This window comes from Arvicola amphibius, chromosome 4 (genome assembly GCF_903992535.2).
Source record: "Arvicola amphibius chromosome 4, mArvAmp1.2, whole genome shotgun sequence".
Classification (NCBI taxonomy): Eukaryota; Metazoa; Chordata; class Mammalia; order Rodentia; family Cricetidae; genus Arvicola; species Arvicola amphibius.
In genome coordinates this window covers 14,065,763-14,092,206 of record NC_052050.1, presented here as the reverse complement: position 1 = coordinate 14,092,206, position 26,444 = coordinate 14,065,763, and the positions used below count along the sequence as shown (strand labels likewise).

The window sequence follows — 26,444 nt, the reverse complement described above, 5'->3', positions numbered from 1 at the left end:
TTACCACGCTCAAGTCTGAGATTTTGTCTTATTGTGACTTTTTAATGTAGGCGACCATGCTGGGCATTCACTCCACCGCTGAACAACAGCCTCTCAGAGCAAGAATCTTCACGTTAAGATTTTGTTCAGGGGTAGAGAGCGGGCTCAGAGGTTAAGAGCACTTGCTAGTCCTGCACAGGACTGCAGTTTAGTTCCCAATACCCACATCAGGTGACTGGCTCCCAACTCCAGCTCCAGCGGCTCCAACACCCCCTTTTGGCCTCTGCAGGCCCTACACTCAAGTGCATAGATAGCCACACATTGACACTCACACATATGCATAAATAAATAACAAATTAAATCCTTATTTTAAAAAATAAATATTTTACTCTAGGGGCTGGAAGTGTCGTTCAGTGGTAGGGAACCTCCCTGGAATATGTAAGGTCCTAACTTTGGTTTCTAGACCCTTCCCTCTGAAGAAGGATTTCTTAGCCCACATGCTGTAGGACTCTGAAAGAGGACTTACTTTGCCTGTTTGGCTTGTAAACTGTCGCCGGACGGTGGTGGCCCATGCCTTTAATCTCAGCACTAGGGAGGCAGAGGCAGGCGGATCTCTATGAGTTCGAGGCCAACCTGGTCTTACATAGTGTATTCCAGGACAGCCTGCCAGGACTACACAGAGAAACCCTGCCTCAAAAAGTTAAAAAAGAAAAACATGAAAAAAAGAAGACGAAAAGAAGAAGGGAGAGAGAGAAAGAGAGAGAGAGGTGAGTCAAGGCTGGCAGAGTGGTTGCCTAGCACCGTGAGGTCCTAGGCTCAACCTGCGTCCTGGAGGGAGGGAAACGCAAGCCTGAGACATTGACAAACAGAATCTCTGGGGCGGAAAACACGCAACAATGAACGGTACATTTTGATCATCTCTGAGACCTCAGACCTTCCAATCTGCTTACTTTCGGGCGAATGGCTGGAAGTTTGCAGAGGCCCAGTGTGGCCTGTCTGTCCCCAGCATTATTTCCAGACACTAATTTTGGGTGAGTCCCAGGAGCTCCCGAGCTCCCGTCCTCCAGATGATGCCTCTGGAAGCCAAAGGTTTCTGCTGCCATTAAAAGGGATAATTTCCAGGAGCGTAGGGGTGGTTCTCTTTTTAGATCACAAATGACAAAAGTTCTTTTCAAAGGGGAATATGATTCATTATTAAAGTCGTACAGAAGAAGTCGCTCGGCTTAATGCTTATGTTAAACGGCTCCACCACCCCTTTCAAGGGACCAAATCTTGCAACGTGGTCCCATCTGGTCTTGCAAAGTCAATCAAAACCTTTTTGGTTGCTGTTTGGTTTTGGTGGTGGTGATACTGGGGATTTGATCCAGGGCCCTGAGTACATTTACAGATCAAACTTAATTTAACATTCATTGTTTCATAGTCTCCTGTGCTGCCTCCACAAACCATCTAGTGTTGCTTAGCTTACAAACAGGCAGATGGCACAGACTCACAACTGTTCAAAGATCTGAGAGAGTATCTATCCCAATGCACAAAACTCAAGTCCAAATGGATCAAAGACCTGAACATAAAACCAACCACACTGAACCTCATAGAAGAGAAAGTGGGAAGTACACTTGAATGCATTGGCACAGGAGACCACTTCCTAGATATAACTCCAGTAGCACAGACACTGAGAGAAACAATTAATAAATGGGACTTCCTGAAACTGAGAAGCTTCTGTAAAGCAAAAGACACAGTCAACAAAACAAAATGTCAGCCTACAGAATGGGAAAAGATCTTCACCAACCCCACATCGGACAGAGGGCTGATATCCAAAATATATATAAAGAACTCAAGAAATTCGACATCAAAAATACCAAATAATCCAATTAAAAATGGGGAACAGATCTAAACAGAGAATTCTCAACAGAAGAATCTCAAATAGCTAATATAATAGGAAATGTTCAACATCCTTAGTCATCAGAGAAATGCAAATCAAAACGACTCTGAGATTCCATCTTACACCTTTAAGAATGGCCAAGATCAAAAACACTGATGACAACTTATGCTGGAGAGGTTGTGGGGTAAAGAGAACATTCCTCTATTGCTGGTGGGAGTGTAAGCTGGTACAGCCCCTTTGAAGATCATGTGGTGATTTCTCAGTAAATTAGGAAACAACCTTTCTCAAGACTCAGCAATAACACTTTTGGGTATATATCCAAAGAATGCTCAATCATGCCACAAGGACAGGTGCTCAACTATGTTCATAGCAGCATTGTTTATCATAGCCAGAACCTAGAAACAACCTAAATGCCCCTGGACAGAAGAATGGATAAGGAAAATGTGGTACATTTACACAATGGAGTACTACACAGCAGAAAAAAATAATGACATCTTGAAATTTGTGGGCAAATGGATGGATCTAGAAAACATCATATTGAGTGAGGTAACCCAGACCAGAAAGACAAATATCACATGTACTCACTCATAAGTGGCTTTTAGACATAAAGCAAAGGAAAACCATCCTACAATTCACAATCCCAGAGAACCTAGACAACAAAAAGGACCCTAAGAGAGACATTCACGGAAATAGAAAAAGACAAAAGCTCCTGAGTAAATTGGTCGCATGGGGACCATGGGAGAGGGTAGAGGGGGAAGGGAGAGGAAGTTGGGGGAGCAGAAAAATATATAGCTCAATAAAAACAATTTTTAAAAAAAAAGAGCTGAGAGTAAAGGAGTATTGAGTGCTCACCTGCTAATGGAAAAGCAGTGGGAGGTTAAAGGTTGCCTGGGGGAGGGGAGACACAGTCCCCTGAAACAACTGGTAAGTTGGCCTTATTCAGTAAATAAGCCCACCCCTGCTCCTGCAGGCATCCCCTAGTTAAACAGTGGATCACAGGAGGGAAAAGTCATGGGAGTCTGGAGGGGACTTGGTGAGAAGGGGCTTGCAGAGAGATAATGGCAGAGGGTGGAGCAAGACCAAAACATATTACATGCGTGTATGTAACTGTGGAGGAATAAAAATACTAAGTAAACTACAGCCAAGTCACACCCCGCCAGGCCCTCGTACCACAGGGTAACTGGCTAGTTGCTTACTGTGAGCTGAGGTGAGCTGAGCTGAGCGGAGCTGCCAGGAGACAGAGCTTACACAATTCCTATGTCAGGAAAATGGAGATGGCCGAGATAAAGAGGACGGGTGTACAGCCCTGGGCTTTCTAGGGACTGTGCAGTCCAACACAAGGCTTTCCAGGAAGCGTGGGTACAAGATTCAATAACGAGTTGTACTACGATCTATAAGCTGCCTGTGTACGTCATACAAAGTCACAAACCCTTTGCCGAAGGCAAGACATACACTTTGCCATGTCAGAATAAATGAATGGCCAGGTGCACAGGCACAAAAACTGAGATGCCAGCACCAGGGTGGCTGAGGCAGGAGGACCGCAATTTCAAAGCACCAAATAGCACAAAATTCAATCTTGGGGGGAAAAATACACACACACACACACACACACACACACACACACACACTTTAAAGCAAAGAAAGAAAGGGGGGAGGAATAAGCGGACTGAGGACGGAGCTTCATGGTATAGAGTGCTTGCCCCAGCATAAAAGGAAGAGAAAGGGAAAGCCTGCTATAAATAAAACAGACGCCAGGAAATATAAAGAATCCAGCAAATAAGACCCAGAGAAGGGCCTGGTGTGATGGCGTACGCCTTTAAACCCAGCACTCAGGAGAGAGAGGCAAGAAGATCTCAATGAGTTCAAGACCAGCCTGGTCTATTTAGTGAGCTCCAGGGCAGCCAGGAGTCCCTGTCTTGAATAAGTAAATAAATAAGCAGCCCAGATTCCCTGTCTTAAATAAGTAGATAGATAGATAGATAGATAGATAGATAGATAGATAGATAGATAAGCAGCCCAGAGAAGGTTTAAAGAATTTACTTACAGTAAAGCCTAAATTAATAGTTATTTTTCCACTCTTCGGTTGATTCATTTCTTTTAAATAAAAACTAAGATAGCTGGGCAGTGGTGTAGAAGTAGGTGGATCTCTGAGTTCAAGGTCAGCATGGTCTACAGAGTGAGTTCCAGATCAGCCAAGGTTACCAAGAGAAACCCTGTCTGTGTAACAAGCTTGTTGGTTTGTTTTGTTTTTGAAGACAGGTTTTCTCTGTGTAACAATCTAAACTGTCCTGAAATTCACTTTGTAGACCAGGCTGCCCTTGAACTCACAGAGCTCAGCCTGTCTCTGCCTCCCCATGCCAGAATTAAAGGCATGTGCCACGTTTACCAGGTGAAACTCTGTCTTGAAAAACTAAGAAAGAGAGAGAGAGAGAGAGAGAGAGAGAGAGAAACAAAAAAAATCATGAAGATTAAGGAGGGTTTTTTTTCCAGTGCAAAAATACACAGACTTAGAAACTTCAGAATGAGGCCTTCATATAACTAATACAATCAGACCAGAATGGGGAGGGTGTCGTGTGAGTGAGCGTATCTGTGTTAAATGTGTATGTGTCTCTGTGCGCCGTGTGTGTGAGCGTGCATAAGTGTTTGTCTGTGTTTCTGTGCCTGTGTGTATCTATGTCTGTGTATAAGCATGCATGAATACATATGTCTGTATCTGTATGTGTCTGCATATGTATCTATGTGTTTGTGTGAGTATGCCTGTGTCTGTATAGATGTGTATGTAGATGTTATATGTCTATGTAGATGTATGTGAATGTATGTCCCTGTGTGTGAATATACATGTGTTTCTCTGTCTATGTGTCTTCTCTTTATGTATATATCTCTGTGTGTTTGAGAGAAAGACAGAAAGGGGGGGGGAGAGGGGGAGAGAGAGAGAGAATTTGGAGCCAGGGAGCAATTTTAGGAGATTAGCCACTTAGATTAAGTGCTTAAATAACATTATTATAGGGTGTCATCAAATTACATTTGTTTGGCCACTCTTATTTGGGATGATTCAGTCTGACAAAGAAACACCACCCTAGGATAGAATGCTGAGGAACTTAAAGAGCCGATGACTTTTCTGCGCTCAGGAGCAATTGGAGTTCTAGACGGTCATGCTTCAGTTGAACTTAAAGGGAGGAAAGAAAAAAACGGGGCTAAAGAGACAGCTCCGTAGGTAAGAGCGCAACTTACAGGACCACAGCTTTTCAACTTACTCATAATTTCCAGCTCAGACCTTTCTGCTGGCGGAGTTCTCTGAAGCTGGTGTTCAAATAAGTCTATGCACCTCTTCAATTTTCATTTGTGTGTGTGCGCACGCGCATTGTATTGTGTGTGTTAGTATGAATGCTGGTGCATACCTGCCACGATGTAAACATTGAGTTCTGAGGATAAACCCAGGGTAAACCTCATCTTTCACCCTGAGACAGGGAACTTCTGTACAAGCTTGAAGACGTAGGTTTCTATCTCCAGCGCCCATCTAAAGAGCCAGCACTGACCGTGTGCCTGTGACCGCAAAACTATGTGTTGAAACGGAGACTATTGGGGTTTGCTGGCTGACAGACTAGTTCCAGATTGAGTGAGTCTCTCTCTCGAGGGAATAAGGTAGAGTGTGATAAAGGACACGAACGCCTTTCTCTGGCCTCTGTGTACACAACACACACAAGCCTGGACCTGATGAGACACGCCTGTGACCCCAACACTTGGGAGGTTAAGGCCAGAGGACTGCTGAGTGTTCCAGGCCAGTCTAGGGAAATCCTAACTCAAAACAAATAAGTCAATAATAAAAAGTTAAGAAGTGGAGTGAGTCAGGAAGGAGATAATCTGAAGGTCTGATGAGAACTTCCGTTGGCTCCACGTTTAGACACAGGACTTGACTTCCACTCCTCTAACGAGGCATTTTGAAGAGCAGGCTCTTTCTGTCAGCGTGCTGGGAAACAGAAAATGAGTCACTTTAATCCTCACTGCTCAAGTCTTGGCGAGCTCTGACTTCAGCATTTCTAAGCCAACAAACAGCATTGCATGACGCTGTCCACGCAGCCAGGAAGTGGTGGTGGACCCCAGACTTCCTTTGTCATCATTTATAATGACGCCGGAGGCCAAGACAGAATGTCCTGGGCTTCGACCCCTACCTGCAACCACACGCATTCTGAGCGGCGCGCCCTGCCTAACCCAGGAGGTTCTGCCATCTAGACAGAAGTGACTGAGGCACAGTTTAAATGGCCAAGGAGCCCAGATATCTTGAACACCGCTGGCAGACATTACCATCACCAAGAACTGGCTCTCTGTGAAAACAACTCCTCATGAGCAGAGATGCTGGGTTTACTCTGCCTGAAACTCTGAGGTCCCTCCATTCCCTGAGAGGGGCTGACCAGGGTGGTTCTTAGGAACTAGGACCACAGTGATCTGTAGCATCCTGCAGCCCTGAGGCTGGCCCTAGGTCCACTTTTCAGCAATGAACGTGTTTCCCTCCCTAGTTCTGACCTACATCACAGCCATCTGGTTCAAATATGGCACACAAGTTTTTTTCCTCACACTGTCTCAGAAGATGACATGATTTTTCTGGAGGATTGTCTAGACCCAAACAGCTACAGGCATTTATTTCCTCGAGAACAGGGACCGCAACTCACGGGGACCACAGCTTTTCAACTTACTCATAATTTCCAGCTCAGACCTTTCAGCTGGCAGAGTTCTCTGAAGCTGGTGTTCAAATAACTCTATGCGCCTCTTCAATTTTCGTGTGTGTGCGCGTGCGTGTGTGTGTGTGTGTGTGTGTGTGTGTGTGTGCGCGCATGCGCGCTTGCACGCACATTGTGTGTGTTAGTGTGAACTCTGGTGCACACCAGCCACAATGTAAACATTCAGTTCTGACGATAAACCCAGGATAAACCTCACCTTTCCCCCTTGAGACAGGGAACTTCTGCTGTTTTCCTGCTGCATGGGTCAAAAGAGCTGGCCTGAGACCTTCAGAAAGTCTCCTGGCTGCCTCCAGACACTTTGTGGGTAACTGAGATTTAAACTCGGGTCCTCATGCTTGGGCGACAAGTGCTTTTACCCACCGAGCCACCTCCCAAGACCATCTCGTGAACCATGTTTAAAAAGCTTTATGGAGCCGGGCAGCGGTGATGCACACCTTTGATCCCAGCATTCAAGAGGCAGAGGCAACCAGTGAGCTTGAGGCCAGCCTGGTCTACAGTGTGAGTTTCAGGATGGGCTCCAAAAGTTACACAGAGAAACCCTGTCTTGAAAAACCAAAAAGAAAAAAAGTTTTACTGATTTTGACTTTCATAGCAATCTGATTGCTCCTCTTTTGTCCCTGGTGCAGGATCCCATTCATGTTAGGGCCGGGCGGTGGTGGCACACGCCTTTAATCCCAGCACTCGGGAGGCAGAGGCAGGCGGATCTCTGTGAGTTCGAGTCCAGCCTGGTCTACAAGAGCTAGCTCCAGGACAGGCTCTAAAGCTGCAGAGAAACCCCGTCTTGAAAACAAAAAAAAAAAAAAAAATTCATGTTAGGCAAGTACTCAGCTATTAAGCTTCATCCCCTGTCCAAAATCACCGGTTCCAAAAACGTTAATGAACCTCCCCAGTGTCCTCTGTTCCCTGAGCTCCTGAAAGGCAATGATTGTGTCTGCCTTGCTTGTGGCGCTGTCCCCAAGCACTGGGAACCCAGCAGGAGGCCAAGAATGTATCTGTGGAATGAATATTTTCATTATGGTCCAAATACCAACCTGCAACTTTTCATAACCATAAATGCTCCAAATTCAACCCACAGCTCCTCCTCTCCTCCAATGGAGGCTCTCAATCCAGCCCGTCGCCTCATGCTAGGCAGAATGGCTCTACCCTGTCTGCATTTGATCCTCTGCGCTTAAACACGGTGGGCCTGGGCCAACCAGAGGGTTCTTTTGGAAAAAACGTCCCAGAAGTCAGCGATAACAAAGTCAAGAGATTAAAACTTGCAGCAGACACTCTCCATTGGCTTTGAAAAAACGAAGTGCCATGTCACTAAAAGGTTGATATGGCAGGAAATAGAAAGTGGCCTCTAGAAACCAATCTTTAATTGATAGCCAGGAAGAACTGGGGCCTTAATTCTCCACCATCAAGGAACTTAATTTTGTCACAACCAAAAAAAAAAAAAAAAAAAAAAAACCAACCCAAAAAAACTCCACTGGGAGTCCCACAAAATTCCCAATTTCTAGGAGTAATTTAGAATTTGCCTTTTCCTCTCTCGTGGAGCAGAATCGATCACACTCACAGCCTTCCTGACTCCTCGATAGCTCATATCTTGGCCCTTTTTACCCCAAGAGGGGGCTAGAAATGCTTTCTACTTTTCAGAAAGGTTTTCAGAGTTGCCTAAACTATCCAGACCTTAGCCAACAGACAACAGGACAACATCCAGGCCTGCCAGTCAGGGAACCCAGCCTTCACTCTCATCCAGCAACCTGCATGTACTTTTCCGTGACAATTGCTACTGAAAAACACACTGCCCAGGCGATCTACATCGTGAGTTCCAAGCCAGTTAAGGCTCCAAACTAAGACCTTCGGTCTCAAAACTAAACAAACAAAATGTTGATGACTTGACGCTATGTGTGCACACACTCACACATACACACACATGCTCACACACTTAAAACTTTGAGGATGAGTGGTCATGGTGATATACAGCAGAGATAAGAAGCAGGCAGATCTCTGTGAGTTCGAGGCCAGCTTGGTCTACATAGTGACTTCCAGGATATCCAGGGCAATGGAGAGAAACCCTGCCTTAAAACAAACAAACAAAAAAGCAAAACAAAACAAAGATCCCTGAGGTTCTGTTTCAGTGTCCACACAGCATGAGCAGGATGCCAGATTCCAACTCCCTACACCCAACCCCAACACACACACACACACACACACACACACAGAGAGAGAGAGAGAGAGAGAGAGAGAGAGAGAGAGAGAGAGAGAGAGAGAGAGAGAGAGTAATTTTCCATTGCCTGGAAATAATAGTCTCTGAAATAAGCACACCCACTATCCTCTGAACATCAGTTAGTATAATCCAATGCAGAGACTCTTAGACTACTTCTTAGACCTTTAGGGTTGGGGCTGGAGAGATGCTCAGAGGTGAAGGGACCCCAGCTTTGGCTCCCAGCACCCACAGGACATATCACACCCACCCACCACACTAGTTCCAGGGCACCCAACACTCTCTTCTGGTCTCCATGGCCACTTCACTCATGCATTGCACATACGTGCAGGCAGGAAAACATTCAAACAAATAAAATGAAAACAATCCTTTTAAAGGAAAAAAGAATAATAAGAAGCATGTCTAAGACCCCAACACCAATCTCTGCCCACCAGCGGAGATGATCTCGCTCTCTCTCTATCAGATGTGGTAGCAGATAACTAAACTACCACATTCAACTCCGTTATGTTAAGAACAGTATGCATTTTTATTCCTTCACGGCCCAGAATCTGTTCTCCACGACAGGTGTCCCCTTAAATGACAGGGGAAGTGCAGTGTCCCTTCCTGCACAGAGTCAACTTCCCGTCCGGCCTGCCAGCAGGCCTGCATCTGCTCCTTGTCTACTCCATTAGTGTGAGAGCCTGCACTTATCCATTAGCCCTCCACGTCACTCAGGGGCAAGGCTACAGCTCTGCACGATAGCAGGGTGGCTTTGGGAACACTGTCCGCTGTCTGTAAGGGACACGGGCAAAGGAAGCTCACTCAGAAATCAAACTCACGGTCCTAGCCTTGGTTCCTCTCAAACTAGGAGCAGTCGGAAAAAATTAAAACAAGAGATTAAAAAAAATATTTTCCACACTCTGAGGAGCCTTTAGCCTTCACAGTTAAGGGTACCACTTTGTACGGCACACAAAGCAGATGACAGTATCAGCCTTTCCTTCTGGAAGGCCTGCAGGGTGCTTGCAGAGGCACCCGGTCACAATTTCCAATGGAGAGGGAGGAGGGAGGAGGGAGGAGAGAGGAGAGAGAAGGAGCAGCAGACCTGCACCCGAGCATCTCCATCTCTCTCCTCAGGGAGGGGGAGCACACCCAGCTCCAGAGTCTGTTCTCAGAAACAGCAGTGAGGGAGCTCTCCTGGGGCCCAGGGATCCTGGGTAGTGGGCTGGCTGTCCACCAGAGCAGAGCACAAAGTGACATCCTTCTGTTTTCTTTTTGCCTCTTTCCTTGAAGAAGAGATGAGAGGCTTCTGTTTTTCTCCATGGTGAAGCAAATCCCTAAAGACCATAAATAAACGCCTACCTGCACATTTGGGAGGACAGTCAGGAGATATATATATATATATATATATGAAAAGTAGTTTTATATTTTATTTTAAAAACAAAAGCTAAGATTCCTACCTTACATTCTCTTAGGATGGGCTTAGTCTCTGGGGGATACTTATCTTTTCTCCTTATTTGCTTATTTATTTATTTAGACAGAGTCTCAGCAGGCAGCACAGACTGACTTTGAACCGTTTGTTATTTTATGTGTATGGAGGTTTTTCTGCCGCATCATCTATGTATCATGTGATGTGTGTGTCTGGTGCCCTCGGAGGTCAGAGGAAGGTACTGAATCCCATGGTCTTGGAGTTATAGATGGTTGTGAGAAACCATGTGGGTGCTGGGAATGAAACCCCCGTCTTCTAGAAGAGCAATGGGTGCTCTTAACTGCTGAGCCATCTCTCGGGTTCATGGCCTGAAACTCTTAATTCTCCCATCTTAGTCGGCCTGATGCACCATCACACCCAGGTAATAATTTTCATATTTTTGTTGGTTTTTAGGCCTACAGACTTATCACAGTGCTCACGAATGCTAAGCCAACACTCTTCCACCCTAGACGCACCTCTGCCGTTTCTAAAAGGGACTATACTTCTGTGTCTCCCAGGTAGACACAAGGTCTGAGTCTCCAAGCTGCCTTCAACTAGGAAACGCCCCATATACATGCTATACGGCTACACGGGGCTTAGGGAGAACATCTTCTAGCAACAGGAATCACACAGAGAGAAACCACAGCCCTTACAGCCTCCAATGAAAAAGGTTCATACCAGAAATCAGAGGCCCTGTTCCAACCGAGCCACCACCTTAGATATGAGACAGGCCATTGGATGAGCCCTCCTTCCACAGGCCTGGAGTCCTCTGGGAAACAACAGAGTGGCTAGAGACACCGCTAATACATAGCGCTTCCGAGTCTAAATTCCCACAATCTAGATGATTCAGAGGAAGACAGCATCTTCATCATTACAGGGCTGTCAGGCCCAGCCCCAACCCTGAGTCAATAACTTCCTACCAGGCTTACGTTATTAAATACTGGGCTGTATTTAACACCAGTGAAGCTTTTTGTCTGGCTGTTCTTGGGTGGTTATTTTGTTGTTGTTGTTGTTGTTGTTAGTTAAATTTAACCTATAACGGGCTATGGAATGTCTCATCCAGTAAAGGTATTTTGTCACCAGGTCTGGTAACCTGAACTCTATGGGGGGGGGGGGTCCCACTTGGGATAAGATGAGAAGCCCCTCCTACAAGTTATCCTGACCTCCACATGGTAAGCATACACATACACAAATAAATAAATGTATTTTTGTTTGACCATGCATGGAGCACGTGCAAGAGAGAGTTCTGTCAGAACTCTGGTTAAGTGCTGAGTCCAGTCTCCACACCACATACCTGTGGAGGGGTGGGGAAAGGTGGGACTGGAAGAAAAGGAAGCGGAAAAGGAAAGCGTAGAGACTCACAACACTGGGGAGGCGCCGGGCAGTAGGGCAGTAGTGGTGCAGGGCAGATGCAGGATCTCTATGAGTTCAAGGCCAGCCTGCTCTACCTAGGGAGTTCCAGAACAGGCTTCAAAGCAACAGAGAAACTTTGTAACATAAACAAAAACAAACAAACAAAAACAACACTAGGAGGCAGAAACAGGCAGATCCCTGGGGCTCTCTGGCCAGCCAGCCTAGCTGACTTGGCAGGCGATTCCAGACCAGTGAAAGGCCTTATTATCTAGAAGAAGAAAAAAAATGATCTGAGGTCTGAGGAAGGACACCCAAGGTTGTCCTCTGACTTCAACAAGTATACCGGAACACACACAACCACAATTAATCCATGGAATTTTGCTTCTTAAATTCCTTATTCTGACCCACCGTGTGTGTGTGTGTGTGTGTGTGTGTGTGTGTGTGTGTGTGTGTGTAAAACACTGGGGACAAGCCCAGGCTTTCAACCTTGCGCGGACAGCTTTCTTTCACTGAAATACACACAAACGCACCATTAACCCTGCTCTAAACCGGGGCTCAGCTTTGTTTTCTCAGTCTCTCGGAGCCGTTCTCTTTCCTGGAACCGCGGAATATTTTATGTGTTAAAACAAGACTGGCCGGCGAGCAGAAGTCAATACTCTCTGTAACATTTCAAAGGCCGCTGGTTTTTTATTTGGAGGATAGTGCTGACTTTATGTTTTTAAGAAATGATTTTCCTTTCCCTGGCTTAAACACTACAAAGAGCAGGGTAAGGGAAAACAAACAATGGCATTACCAGCGTGTTCCTCCTCAAACTGCTATTAACTAGTGCCACGGCCGGCAACAACAACGTTGAACCGTTTTGGGGGGTGCCATGGACAGTCTCATCACTGACTTTAAGCTTATTACACAGCTGAAGATGACTTTGAACTCTCCCACCTCCCTCCAGGCTCTCGACTCCATCTCCCGAGTGCTGGCATTACTAACACCAGCCACCACACCTCTACCTGGTAACCCCGAACTCTCCACCAGCAGCAGGAGGTCAAGTGGGGTCAGGGGATAAGGAGAGAGGACAAAGACCAGACACTGACTCTCCAAAACCCAGGCACTTGCTTCCTTGGCAAAACCCCAGCTAGTGCTACTAATTCACAGCTAAAGTTAATCAGGAACAAGCAGCAGAAGGGCCACACAGGTTCGCGTCAAGTTCAAAGGAGCCAGAAGTTGAAGCAGAAGTCCAGCTACCATCTTCTGCATCCAGACACTCAAGGTCCTCCACAGTGCTGAGCGCTAAGGCCAGCGAGCACCCTGGATGGCAGAGACTACGGGGTGCTCCACCAGTTTGGGCTCTAAGTGTCTGAAACGTGGCCAGCTAAGTCTACTTTTCTTACCCACCAGATGATTTGGCTAACCTGAATTCTTTCCGTTTGAGACTTCCTATCTAAACTGCCCCCATTTGCATCTCTGATGAAATAGAGAACAATTCCACAACTCGACCTTAGAGGCAGGACCCCAACCCCCCCCCCCCATGTTCAAAGTCGTGTTCAATCCCTAGTACTACAAAGAGAATAAAATAAAATAAAAATAAAAGTTAAAAATCAAAATATGACCTCATAGAAATGGAGTCATATTTATTTTAGTCTGAGTTAAACATTAAATAATTTATAATTATCCTACAGGTAGAGTCTAGCTTACCTGGCCAATTAAGAGAGAACTTCCTAGCCAGGTGTGTCAGTGCACTTGGGAGGCTGAGTCTGGTGGACCTGAGTCTTGAGGCTAGTCTAATCTACAAAGAAACACTATCTCAAGAAAAGGAGGAAAGAAGGACCATCCACCTCTGCTACTCAGCCGTAGCTACTCCACTGAATACTAACATTGAACGAACAAATGGGGAGGGGATGCTCTGCTTGTGTGCTTAAGGAAACACCAGAAGAATACCGACCAAGATAAAGAGATGTAGTTAGCGGGAAAGAAAGACTGGGTGGGGTGACACACATCTTTAATCGCAGCCAATGCAGATCTCTGGGAGTTTGAGGCCAGTCTGGTCTAAATAACGAGTTCCAGGACTACGTAGACACTATCTCAATAAAAAAAGAAATAAAGAAAGAAATAAAGGAAGGAAGGAAGGAAGGAAGGAAGGAAGGAAGGAAGGAAGGAAGGAAGGAAGGAAGGAAAAAGATTCTAGAACTGGATCTTTTCTTCATTATCTCTGACAGTCTTCGAACATTTCACGAAGTCTCATTGTGGGAGGACCCACAATTCCACAGTCATCTCCACCAGGGGATTGAGTGGAAGCGTGCAAACACTCCAAGACACCCAAGTCCTGTTCACCAGACCCTGAGGGGAAGGCAGCGTCAGCACCAGGGAGAGTGATGGTGTGTGTGTGTGTGTGTGTGTGTGTTCAATCCCATTCATTTGCCTTTCTTCAGTCTTCACAAAGCTGTATGCTGCTTCTCCATTATTAAGGGTTAAAGGCACCTAATCACCCGGCTTCCACCGTTTAAAACCCAGCTCAAAACGCTGCCACCCCTAAAAAACTCCAAAGCTTGTTGATAAGGCTGTGTGGGTGGGGGGCGGGGACATGGCTGAGCTCTCCCTCCTAATCTTTGGCAGCCAGTGTCAAGTGTCGTTTTGTAAACTTCAGGCTACTTTGATCTTGTCTTGGATTGTCCTAGGGTCTCACCTTAACACTGGTGGCAGATGCCAAAGGAAGATTGCTGACCCCCCCCCCCTCCGGGAACCAGCCGTAGCCTGAGTAACACAAAAGCACAGGGCCCTTTCACAAAGTAGTGAGTGGATCACATGTCTGATAGATTAAATGCACCGGTTTTAAATACAAATACGTCGCAGATCGCCGACTTCATTTGTTGCCACACCAAACCACACGAGTCTATTTCAAATTGCCTTGATTGGCTTCACGTTCTCGCTGTTGAGTCCCTGGACAGACGCAAAGCACTGGTGAAATACCCAAAAAGGTGGAGAGGAGAAAGGGGAACGAAAGGGAAGCCCGGGCCAGAGTGACCCTTACTGAGTCACCGTTTCCTGAATGGCGGAGATCGCTGTTGGGGAGGAGTGGGGGGGGGGATCGGAAGAAGGCAAGCTGACCTGCGCGCGGAGGCCGAACCCTTAAGCAAGGAGCCCCCCACCCTGCAGCTCCGACACCCAGAGCCTGGCCCGGCGTGCTGGAGCGCCCTCCGGTGGCCACGCCGCAGGCCCCACCACTGGGGCTCTTCCTCAGACCACGCTCCCCGCCGTGGAAGGAACGAGACACGCAGAAAGTTTCCGAGTCAGACGGTCAGCAAAGGACTAGTCAGGTCCTGGAGGGAGCCTGGATGCTCCGGCTGGGCAGGAGCCAGCGCCCAGACCGTTGGCGATAAGAAGTCGGGGGTCTAAACCGACCCCTCCAGGCCGCCGACGTGCCTCCGGGCGGGAGTCTGGTCTGCAGATCCCACCCGCGCGGGATTTGTCCCTGCAAGCCCACCTTGGCAAAGGGGTGTATGGGTACAGTGCATACCACCACGGTGGGGTACCCTCGACACTCTGGCTGCAAAGCATGCTTGGGCTCTTGTTGGACTCAGTGCATTTGCTTAATTGGAGGGAGGGGGCGCAGCGACTCCCTGTGACGCATTGTGGTCCCCAGTAATCTGATTCCAGACGTCCCTGAAGAGCCCACCTTGACTCTCCCGCCCCACCCCCACGCCACCTTTCCCCGGCCGGGGTGATGAGTGGGAACGGCTAATACCTGCCTCCTCCCCTCCAGCCTCCACGTTTGGGCGCCAGGGTAGCACCCGAGTTTCCCAGCCGCACGCAGTGGACCCGCTGGCCGAGTGGCGGCGGCTGGAGACCAGGGGCGGGCGAGGCCCGGCGCGGTGCCTACCTCGTCCACGGTGAGCGGCATGCAGATTCGGTACTCCTTCAGCAGCATGGTCCTGCCGGCCGCGGACCGCGGGGAAGAAGGGGGCGTCCCAACAGATGAGCAAGGTTGGCGCCCAGCGGAAGGCAAGGGCACTGGGAGCCGGCTAGCGAAGCAGCCCCGGCGGTGCGCTCAGCTCCTGGCTGCCTCCGGTCCGCCCTGGAGCATGTCAAGCTTCGAGTCCCGGTGTCTGTAACTCCCCCGCCTCCTTCCTCGCGGAGATCAGCCCTCCTGGTATTGCAAAGTCAGGGATTAAGGGGGAAGGAGACCCGCGGGAGACAGCTCGAATCGGTAGCCCCGGGCTGGTAGGCGCGGCCACCAGATCAGGACATGCCCGGCAGCGGGCAAGAGAGGCAAGAGGGAGGGAAAATAAAAGATTTCCACAAATTCAAACAAATGCACAAAAGTCACCCTCTCGATCCTCGTCCGAAAGCAGAGCTGAACCTTGAGAGCCCCCTTTTCCTTCGACCCGTCTACCCTGGGCTAATGTCACCAGGAACACATTGCCGCGGGAGCCGGCGATGCTGACTTTCCAAACAAAGGCTCGCTGGTCTCCTCTCCCGGGGCGGTAAACAAGATTTCCTGCTCTTTTTTAGGGCCAGTCCCCGAGTCTCTCCAGAGCTCAGCTGGGAGAGAAAAGGGAAGCCGCAGCCGCCAGGGCTCTCCCCTGTTCTGGGCCCCGGGTGTCTCCAAGCTCGGAGGGTGGCTGCCAGCGCCTAGCGCGCGTCCCCTCCCCCGAGTCCCTCGGCTCTGCGAGCGCCGTGCGTGCCCGTGAGTTTGCAGCTACCTCGCCGCGTCTGGAGAGACCGCGCCGAGCTGCAGTGTGCCTGGGGCCGGGAGGTGGGTGCGGGAGGAGCGAGAGCGACCAGGCTGACATCAGCAGCGGCCGCGGCGGGGAGGGTAGCCCCATCCGGCCAATGGGGAAACGGCAAAGAATGTGGAGGTTTTAAACAAAACAGCATGTCTCTCCCCGGCTGCTGCCAGACGCCGCCAGGGCTGTCCCGGAACCCATAGCAGCGAGCGCCGACGAGGATCTCAAAGAGGGGTTATCCTGGACTCTTAAAACACTGAGATCTGTTTTCTAATGTACCTGGGGTACCACAGGGCTCTCTGCTTAGTCGCTTTGAAAACGCTCTGTTTCCAAAGACCCCCTTGACTTTGGGGGCGGGGGTCTTTACAAAAGCCCACTGCGAGCATTTTTCTCTCTGATAGGGTAAGCAAGGCCTGAGCAAGAAAAGTGATGATTTTGAGAATGTGTTTGTTTAACATGCTCTCGAGACGGAATCCTGCAGCAGTGTGGGTGACAACAAAGTACACACACACACACACACAGAGAGAGAGAGAGAGAGAGAGACCCCCCTGTCGTCACTTGTTACCTCTTACGCCCTGGCTCTGCAATCCTACTGCAGGCTTCTCAGAGCAGGAAGAATAGGTTTTCGTGTCAGCACTCCTAAGTTCAAAAAGTCACAGTGAAACGTCAATAAAAATGCCTGGGGTGTTGGTATTTCATCCATATTAAACAGATCTCTCGTTTTAACCACGAGAAGCACATTCTTTAGTTACTCAGGAAGCAGCGTGTAACTGCTCAAGTCTGGTTTTCATTTGTCTGGTATTCAGTTATTTTAGCGTGTTTTTTTTTCTAAAAATGAAAAAGAAATGCATCCACTGCTTATAAGAAAATAATCTGTAAGCATCACTGGTTCTCAAATAAATAGACATTGTGTGTGTGTGTGTGTGTGTGTGTGTGTGCGCGCGCACGCGCGCGCTTGTGAGCTCTAGTGACCCACATCTACTCAAAGAGCTTATATTGGGCAATGCAGATTATGCAGACCTCAATTATATATTATAATTTATAATATATAAAATTATAATCCATAAATTATAATTTTTAAATTATAATCAATAAATTACTAAAGCAATGTAATGTGCTAAAATTGTCCAGATAGCCCAACTGAGTTTAGAGTTCAGGAAATGTGATCCAGCCTGCTAGGAAAATGACACCCTAAATCTAACTTACATTTTGGTAAAAAACAAAAAAAAAAACCTATTTTCTAGATAAATGCTTCCCAAAGTTGGTTCAGAAACATTTACAGCAGCTAATTAAAGCTAAACCAAATTCCTTAAGGTAGGGAATTTGTTTGTTTTTTAGGACTAAGTTTCTCTGTGTAGTTCTGGCTGTCCTGGAACTCGCTCTGTAGACCAGGCTGGCTTCAGAACTCAGAGATCCACCTGCCTCTGCCTCCCAAGGGCTGGAATTAAAGACATGCGCCACCACTGCCCTTTGAGATAAAGGGGTAGAGAATTTAAATCTAACACTGTAGTGTTGGATAACAACACTATGAAAGAAGGCGACAAAGAAAAAAAAATTCCAGCTGGTTTTTCTTTTTTCTCTTATTGGAGTGGCACTTAATCCCCTTTGCAGTGGCAGGTCCCACACAGATCCTCCCATGTATTTTAAATTACCTCTAGGCTGTTTATATTGTACGTGCTACACAGCAAATAACGACAGGGAAACATCCTCACGTGCTCAGTACAGTGGTGTTTTCTGTGCATTTTTGATCTGGGTGGGGGGGTGCGTCAACAGGCAAGGAAACCATCCCACCCTCCCTGCCCCTTCCTCCCCCCAGGCACTGCTGGCAGACTGTTCCCTCCCACCTCCTCTTGCAAGGTGACTTCCCAAAGGATTCTCTTTCCCCTCCTAATCAGCTTCTTTATTGCTATCACATTAACACTGTGTGAGCACAGCTCTAATGCTAGCTAGGACCTTAAAAGCCTTTTGGCGATGGCAGCAGGGTGCAGGCTCTGAGGCTTGTCTCTCCCACGCCAGCCCACTATTATTTCCTAACCCTGATGGCTGCAGAAGACCTCCACCTTCTGCTCCATCCTTCTGCTCATCCCCTTGTCTTCTCAGAGAATCCCCCATGCCATCTTAACCCTTGTGACATCATTTTAAAGGCAAGCATTGTCTAACTGTGTGTTATGGAAAGCGACGGCAATATGCTGAATTGGTTGGAACACAATAAGAGAGGTGACTGTATCAACATAATACTACAGAAAACACATGGGAACATATGGACTAGAGACGGAATGAAGAAGAGAGGAGGAATATAAACGATCTGGGCAGGAATTAGGGTTGGCTAGTATTCATTACTATGGCTCTTGTTCTGGGGTTAGGAAGAGTTCATTCATAACTCATTTGGTCTAGGGGAGGAGATCGCCATCTACTGGTCAAAGGTGAATGTTTGCAAATGTTTCAAGCCCTGCCTTCACCAGCAAATGCATGATAAGAACTGTACATTTCCTGTTTTTATTTTGGGGACTGGGTTTCTCTGTAGCCCTGGCTGTCCTGGAATTCGTTCTGTAGAACAGAATGACCTTGAATGCAGAGATCTACCTGCCTCTGCCTCCTGAGTGCTGGGAGTGAAGACGTGTGCCACCACGCTTGGCCATACCTTTGTTTCTCTTAAGCCAATGAAGGGCGTCGCTATCATGGTAACGGTTGGTAAGAAGGTTGCCCATTAAGGATGGGAAATCAGCAGTTATTGGTCATCACATTTAAAAATGAGTGTGGGGCACAGAGGCCGTAAAGATATCATATGTGTTGACTTGAGACAGATGACACTTCATGGTGGGGGTCACTGCAAGGCACTTAATGGCATTCTTGATTTCAATGATTAAATGTGCCAACCATCCAGCATTTGGCTGTTGGGATGGGGGTGATAAGGAATCAGGGTGAGATTCATCAAGCATATGCCAATGTCTAGCGGTTCCGAGCTTGACTGAGACTGACTTTCGGCTTGTCCAAATAGAACTAGGGGGTGGGGGAAAAGGAGTGTAGTTCACTAAGAGAACTCTCATGCTCAAAGTCCTGGGGTCTTCTATTCTTCTCGCTCTACAGTGAGGAGAAAGGGTTGAAGGAAGAAAATAATTTTAAAAAGAAACACCAGGCCTTATGGGCTGGACAGATGGCTCAGTGGTTAAGAGCACGTACTGCTCTTCTAGAAAGACGCCAGTTCATGTTGGGAGCCATGCAGCCTGGTCTCAGATCAACATTCGAATGCTGTCTCCTCGAGGCACGGGTGGTGAGGATGCTCTCTCGCTTGGCAAGGACCAGTGGACCACAGGGCAGTGCCGGACTCTGCTGAATTCATGCAGCTTGCAGGCTCTCTTCTCTCGTTATATTGATTCCTTTCGTGGGTTTTAATTTCACTTTGTCAGTCATGCATGCAACAGCTGTAATTTCCCCCCAGAAATTCTGTTCTTTCTCGAATATTTTCTCCTTAGAATCAGCAGGGGATTAATGCTTCTCAAATCTCTTATCTGGAATTACTAACTGCAACTCCTAATCCTGGGAGCTTTCCTAACACAGCAGAGGCAGTTAAAATTAATGGGTCTGGGTTTCATATTTGTCCTACGGCAAAGGTAGATGGAACCACTTTGTGGAGAAAGACTCATAGAACAGTAGTGGCAGGAAGTAAAAAGTACGCATGCGAACATGACTCTTGGAGCATTGCCTATGTCTCACGGGTCTGGAAAGGAGAGCAGGGCATGCACACACAGACTAGGGAAAAGGCCTCAGGAGTACACATAGTGTCAGCTGTTGAGAGTAAGATCCCTGGACACGAAGCATTTAGAATCAATGATAGGATCTACAATGGTCCAATGGGAAAAATACAATGCAAAATGTGGGATGGTAGTTCCATCTTTACCATACACAGGAGCTGTACTGGTGGGAGGAGCGTGGTACGGTGGATAGGGAAAGAACGCCTTACCAATGTCTGCCTTCTACAGAGAGAGTGAGGCATGGGACCCTCTTGGGGGAAGGGGAGCCGTATAAAAGCATATCTTGCAGACAGGAAAGAATTGTCTGGGTTTGAATATTGTTGTCCTTTACAGCACTGTGCCCATGTCCATTACTTCTTAACTTTGTCACCACAGGTAGCTGCCAGCTGACATCCGTGTTGCAAGAGCAGGTGTGTCTAGACGATACTTAGTTAAACCTGCAAAACTGCTGCACTCTGTGTCTAGAATAAGGCTATGCAGGGGGCGGGAAAGTGTATTTGGGGAAGCACAAAGGGGAACAATGGGGGCTCTTGTAATGATTATGATGTATTTCTCGAAATATGATGTGTTTCTTAAAAGTCAAAATAGGAGCCAGTAGTAAAGCTGTTCATGTAATTCTGGCAGAAAACTCTGTGAATAACGACAGCTAAAGCTATTTGGGTTCACTTGAGTGCAGTCCACTTGGTGGTCAGATTTCTTCCTTGCGCCAACACCCTTTCTGTCTCAGGACCTGAACCCTCGCTGAGGCTGGATCCTGGCAAATTCAGTTCTTAGCCCCCACATCAAGCAGCTCCCAAATGCCTGTATCTCCAGTTGCAGGGCACATAACATCTTCTGGCCTCTGAGAGCACACAACTACTTATGGAAAACGCACATATATATACATCCACAATAATAATTTAAAAAAATATCCTGGGAGTGACGGTGAACGCCTTTAACCCCAGCATGGTGTGGGAAGTCCACTTGGGAGGCAGAGGCAGGCTGATCTCTGTGAGTTCAAGGCATAGTCTATATAGCAAGGTCCAGTTCAGCCGGAGTTACAAAATGAGACCATGTTCCAAAAATAAATGAATGAATATAAAATTTAAGAAGTTTAGCACTGTTGTCATTCCCATTTCATTTTATATTGCCAAAGTAACCCTTGATGAAGGCCCCTCTGCTTACTTTAACTTCACCCTCGATCAGTTAGCTAAGGTGGTCTCTGTTTTTCCACTGTAAAGATAATGTTTTTCAAGCTGGGCGGTGGTGGCACACGCCTTTAATCCCAGCACTGGGGAGGCAGAGGCAGGCGGATCTCTGTGAGTTCGAGACCAGCCTGGTCTACAAGAACTAATTCCAGGATAGGCTCCAAAACCACAGAGAAACCCTGTCTCGAAAAACCAAAAAAAAAGTAATAATAATAATAATTTTTTTCCTCTTTCCATGCCTCCTTCTGTCCTTAAGTCCAGCGCATGCTCAGGAGGGTGCACTTAAACCCCATCTCCCCAGACCGAGAGTATCTCCATCTCTAATGCAGAATCCCCCTTACCGGTGTGTGTGGTTGCCTGTTCATTCGTGGTGGGAGGAGGCACGTGTACACATGCTCGCATGTGTAGCGGCTGGGGGTTGACCTTGTTAGGAGGGGTCCGGCATGTTTTTGGAGGCAGAGTCTCTCACAGGGACCTAGTGCTCTTCCGCTAGGCTAGGTTAGACCAAGTTAGCCAGCCAGAGAGCTCCAGGATCTGTCCTCTCTGTCGTCTTGCCCTGGGATTACAAACGCAGACCGCCCCACCAGTACGTGGGTTCTGAGGATCAACTCAGGTCCCCATGCTTTCTCAGAAAACACCTGACTAACGTCCCTATCTCCCAGCCCTCTCTGATCTATTTATTCACATTTTTTTTTCTTCAGTGCTAAGGACTGAATCCTAGGCCTTACAAGAAAAAGTGCTTTATTACTGAGCTATGATCCTACCCCAAATCATTTAAATATTTTCAGATGAAGGACTCTCCCCACCCCCAAGATAGGGTTTCTCTATACAGCTCTGGCTGTCCTGGAACTCACTCTAAACGAAGCTGGCCTTTAACTCACAGCCGGAGTAAGGGTATGTGTGCTAGCACTGCCCTGCTTCATCTTTGTTTTATTAAAATAGGAATTGCTTGGTTCCAACAACTGAGAAGAATGGGAAAGCACAACTGTGTGCTTATATATACTTGAGGCCTTGTGTTCCTTTTTGTCACTAAGCAAATGCTAAATCCTTTCTTAGTAAAAACACAGGGCTGAAGAGACGGCTCCGCTATTAAGAGCACTGGCTGCTCTTCCAGAGGACCCAGGTTCAATTCCCAGCAACCACATGGAGGCTCACAACTGTCTGCAGTTCCAGAAGATTCAACACCCTCTTTCGGCCTCAGTGGGCAAACACGCTGTATAGACACAACCGGGTTAACACCCACAAGTAACAATAGTAAAAGACACCACTGTACAGCCAGATGGTGGAGGAACACGCCTCTAATGTCAGTACTTGGGAGGAAGAGGCAGGTGAATCTCTGTGAGTTCGAGGCCAATGTGGTCTACAGAGCAAGTTCCAGAAGAGCTAGGGCTGTTACACAGAGAAATCCTGTCTCAGGGAGAAGGGGAGATACCACCGCACATTTCAGACATATAAAGTCTGTTACTGGGGTATTATTTGGGGAAGACAACCCCAATCCAGTGGTACTGTGAATTTCGATTCAGGCAGCTTTAGTCCCATCACTGGGGCAGCAGAGGCAGGGGAATCTTTGTGGCCAGCCTGATCTACAGAGCAAGTTCAAGGGAGCCAAAGCTACACAGAAAAAACACCTTTTTGGTGGAGGGGAACAAAACCAAACCAAAAACCAAGCAAACAAATAATATACAGAGGGGCTGGGAGTGTAGCTCAGTGGTATAATGGTTGCATAGCATGCACCAGGCATTTGAACCCCAGCACTAGGAAAGACAGAAAGAGGATGTAATAATTTATAACAAAACCCCAGGTTAGGAGCTGCAAACGTGGCTCAGCAGTTCAGAGCACCAGATGCTCCTCCAGAAGACCTGGATTCGATTCCCAACACTTACATGGCCGCTCACAATCAGCTGTTACTCCAGGCTCAAGAGAGCTGATGCCCTCTTCTAGGCCTGGGCACCAGGCACACACGTGACACACAGACATATATGAAGGTAAAACCCATGCACATAATTTTTGTCTTTGGTGTTTTGAGACAGCCACTGCCTGGCTACATATTTTGGGGAAAAATGTTTAAATAAATAAAAAAAACTTCATCTGACTGTGATAAATTGAACAACGGCCTCCAAAGCTATCAAGTCCCGGCTCTGAGAACCTGAAGATATTCCCTTACACAGTGTGATCAAACTAAAGATTTTGAGATGAGGTGGCTATCCTAGATGAGGCCTAGAGGGTTTCAAAAGTCTATGCAATAGAGAAGCTAGAGGAGTGGCTCTCAACCTTCCTAATTCTGCGAGCCCTTAATACCGTTCCTCAAGTTGTGCTGACCCCAACCGTAACATTATTTTTGTTACTACTTCATAGCTGTAATTTTACCACTGTTATGAATCATCATGTAAATATCTGATATGCAGGGTATCTGGGAACGGGTCCCACATGGAGCTAAAGGGAGACTGGATGCCCACAGAAATGAGTAGAGGGGCTAGGGAGATGGCCCAATCTCCTTCCCATGGTGCCCAGTCTCCCACTTGCTCTCTCTCTATCAGATACACAAATTCAACTACATACATATACACATAACAATCTTTTAAAAAAACCAGAAATTCCTCTAATTGTCCTAAAAATAGGCAATTTACAAAAAGAAGTATTCCACACAGAGGAACATTTCTTTAAGGCTTTCGGTGCCTGTAATCCAGTATAACTCCCAACTTCAAATTTCTAGCCTCAACCTGAACCACATATGTAACACTCTTCACTCTTTTATTATTTATTAATTTATTTATCTTTTAAATTTATTTATTTATTTAGGTTTTCAAGACATGGTTTCTCTGTTGTATCCCTGGCTGTCCTGGAACTCACTCTGTAGACCAGGCTTGGCCTCGAACTCAGAGATCTGCCTGCCCCTACCTCCCCTCCCGAGTGCTGCGTTCAAAAGCCGTGCTCCCAAAATCAGCTCTCATGCTCACCTTCTTAACACTACCACTTGGCCAGCCAACAGACACCCCAGGGGCAGCCAAAACTGATGATATTCCTCTTCCTGTCCTCCCTAATCTACTGCTTCCTGAGAAATGGTGCTTCCACCCAATCAGACATGCTGACCAAAAAGCTTGCTGACATGTTTAACTCCTCTCAGCAAACTCGGCTCCGTCTTTAGACTATATCCAGAATCCAGTCACTTCTCGGCACCTCGAATGTTGCCCCCCAATCACTATCACAATAACCTTTAGGGTTATTGCAAAAATTTCCCAACTAGACTCCCAACTTCTGCCCAAACTTAGTGAGCATACAGAATCCAGACTGAGATTTTGCTTGTTGGTTTTTGTTTTGTGTGTGTGTGTGTGTGTGTGTGTGTATGATCACAGTACTGGAATGGAATCCATGAATACTAAAATCATTCTACCACTGAGCCACACCCCAGCTTCCAGCTGATTCATTGTGTGTGAATGTGTGTGCCCCTGCAAGTGATTCTTTAATATATGTTAGCTCATACTGCTACTTTGTCTCAGACTCCACTGCCTTCCCATCTCACTAGAGTTAGACATTCTACCAATGAGCTACATCCCCAGGCTTCTTTGTTCTCTACTGTGGACATGTTTCAGCCCACGTGTATGTGTGTATGTATATATACATATATCAAATACATATTATATATAACATATCAAACCCAGGGTCTCATATATGCTAGGTAAGTGTTTTATTACTGAGCTATATCTCCAACATTAGGCTGTATATTTTCAAATAATTTTCTCTCTCTTTATGCATATGTATGTGTATATGTAGGATATATGTGCGACCATGCATAGCCAGTGTTTGTTATATTAATGGTTCTCAATTGAATTTATGTCAATGTACATATATAACATACTTTTCCTTACTGTGCTTCAATAAAAATCTTGGAAAATATTCTCAATCCATAAATATAACATGACCAGTAGTGAGTTTAAAGAAAAAACAAAATTTAAAATAACAAAATACCAACAACACCTCATATAAATAAATAAATATATTATATAATATATAGAGAGGGAAATGAGGTTATAGGTGGTGTGATCATATAGTCATATGTTGTTTTGTTTTGTAGTTTTTAGACAGGGTCTCAGTATTTAACTCTGGCTGACCTGTAACTTACTACATAGATCAGGCTGGCCTCAAACTCAGAGATCTGCCCTGCCTCTGCCTACTGGGATTAAAGGCCCATGCCACCACCGCCCCACCTGAAGGTTTTGTTGCTGTGGTGGTGGGTGGTTGTTTTGAAGAATCCTAAGCTATTTCATAGGGATTCAGAAGGCGTAGATGATAAAGTTGTACAGACCTTAAAAACTACAGTTTTCAGGCCAAAGTGATAGTTCAGCTGGTAAAGGCACCTGCTGCCAAGCCTCAAGTCCCGAGTTCAAACTCCAGGTCACACATAGTGGAAGGCAAGAAAAGACTGACTCCTAGAAACTGTCCTCTGTCCTCCATACATGTGTTCACAGACATATAACTAAATAAATGTAAAGATAATGACAATAATGCCATGCAGTGGTGGCACATGTCATTAATCCAGCACCGAGGAGGTAGAGGCACACGAATCTCACTTAGAGGCCAGCCTGGTCTACTGAGTGAGTTCCTGGACAGCCAGGGATACACAGAGAAACCCTGTCTTGAAAAAATAATATTAGCTAATAATAACAATAATAATAAATAATAATAATAATAATAATAAAGAACTGCAATTTCCTTAGAAATGTGATCTGGGTTGTCTTAGGGATTCTTGTTATTGGAACGGTGAACTGAGTGAAAACGAAAACACACTGCTTGTTATAGTACTGAGCTGCCTGCCGCCCTTCCTCTTAGGAGCAATTAGAAATCCTACAGATCAATGCAAGATTCTGAAGCAGAGAAAACCTTAGAATTTTTGTTTCCAGGGTCGGTTTTAGCCTCCTCACTTATAGATGAAAACACTGAATGTCAAGAAAAGTTAAGTGGCTCACCGACGGTTCTGGTTAAACGTATTTCGAAGCAGAGGACGTGGATATTATAGATGTCCTGCTGAGTCCCATTGCCTTCCCTCAGTTGGTAGACATCCTACAGCTTTGGTCAGGAGCGTGGAGCCACTAGTCCCGCCCCCAGAGCAGCCCCGCCCACTCCTGGGCCAGCCCCCGCGCCACACGCCCCGCCTTCAGGGCTGTCCGCAGCAGTGCCTTACTGGTGAGCAGC

The 26,444-nt window shown here is 46.7% G+C and overlaps 1 protein-coding gene across 2 annotated transcripts in view; it reads right to left on the bottom strand.

The window, feature by feature from the left end:
- The window catches only part of Pitpnc1 (phosphatidylinositol transfer protein cytoplasmic 1), a 271,966-nt gene extending 255,631 nt beyond the window's left edge, over window positions 1-16,335 (bottom strand). For both annotated transcript variants that reach the window (XM_038326594.1, XM_038326595.1), the window contains exon 1: window positions 15,469-16,335. In XM_038326594.1, the coding sequence (XP_038182522.1) occupies window positions 15,469-15,516 (48 nt within the window). In that variant the 5' untranslated portion in view covers window positions 15,517-16,335. The remainder of the gene's footprint in view (window positions 1-15,468) is intronic.
- Window positions 16,336-26,444: the final 10,109 nt, after the last annotated feature.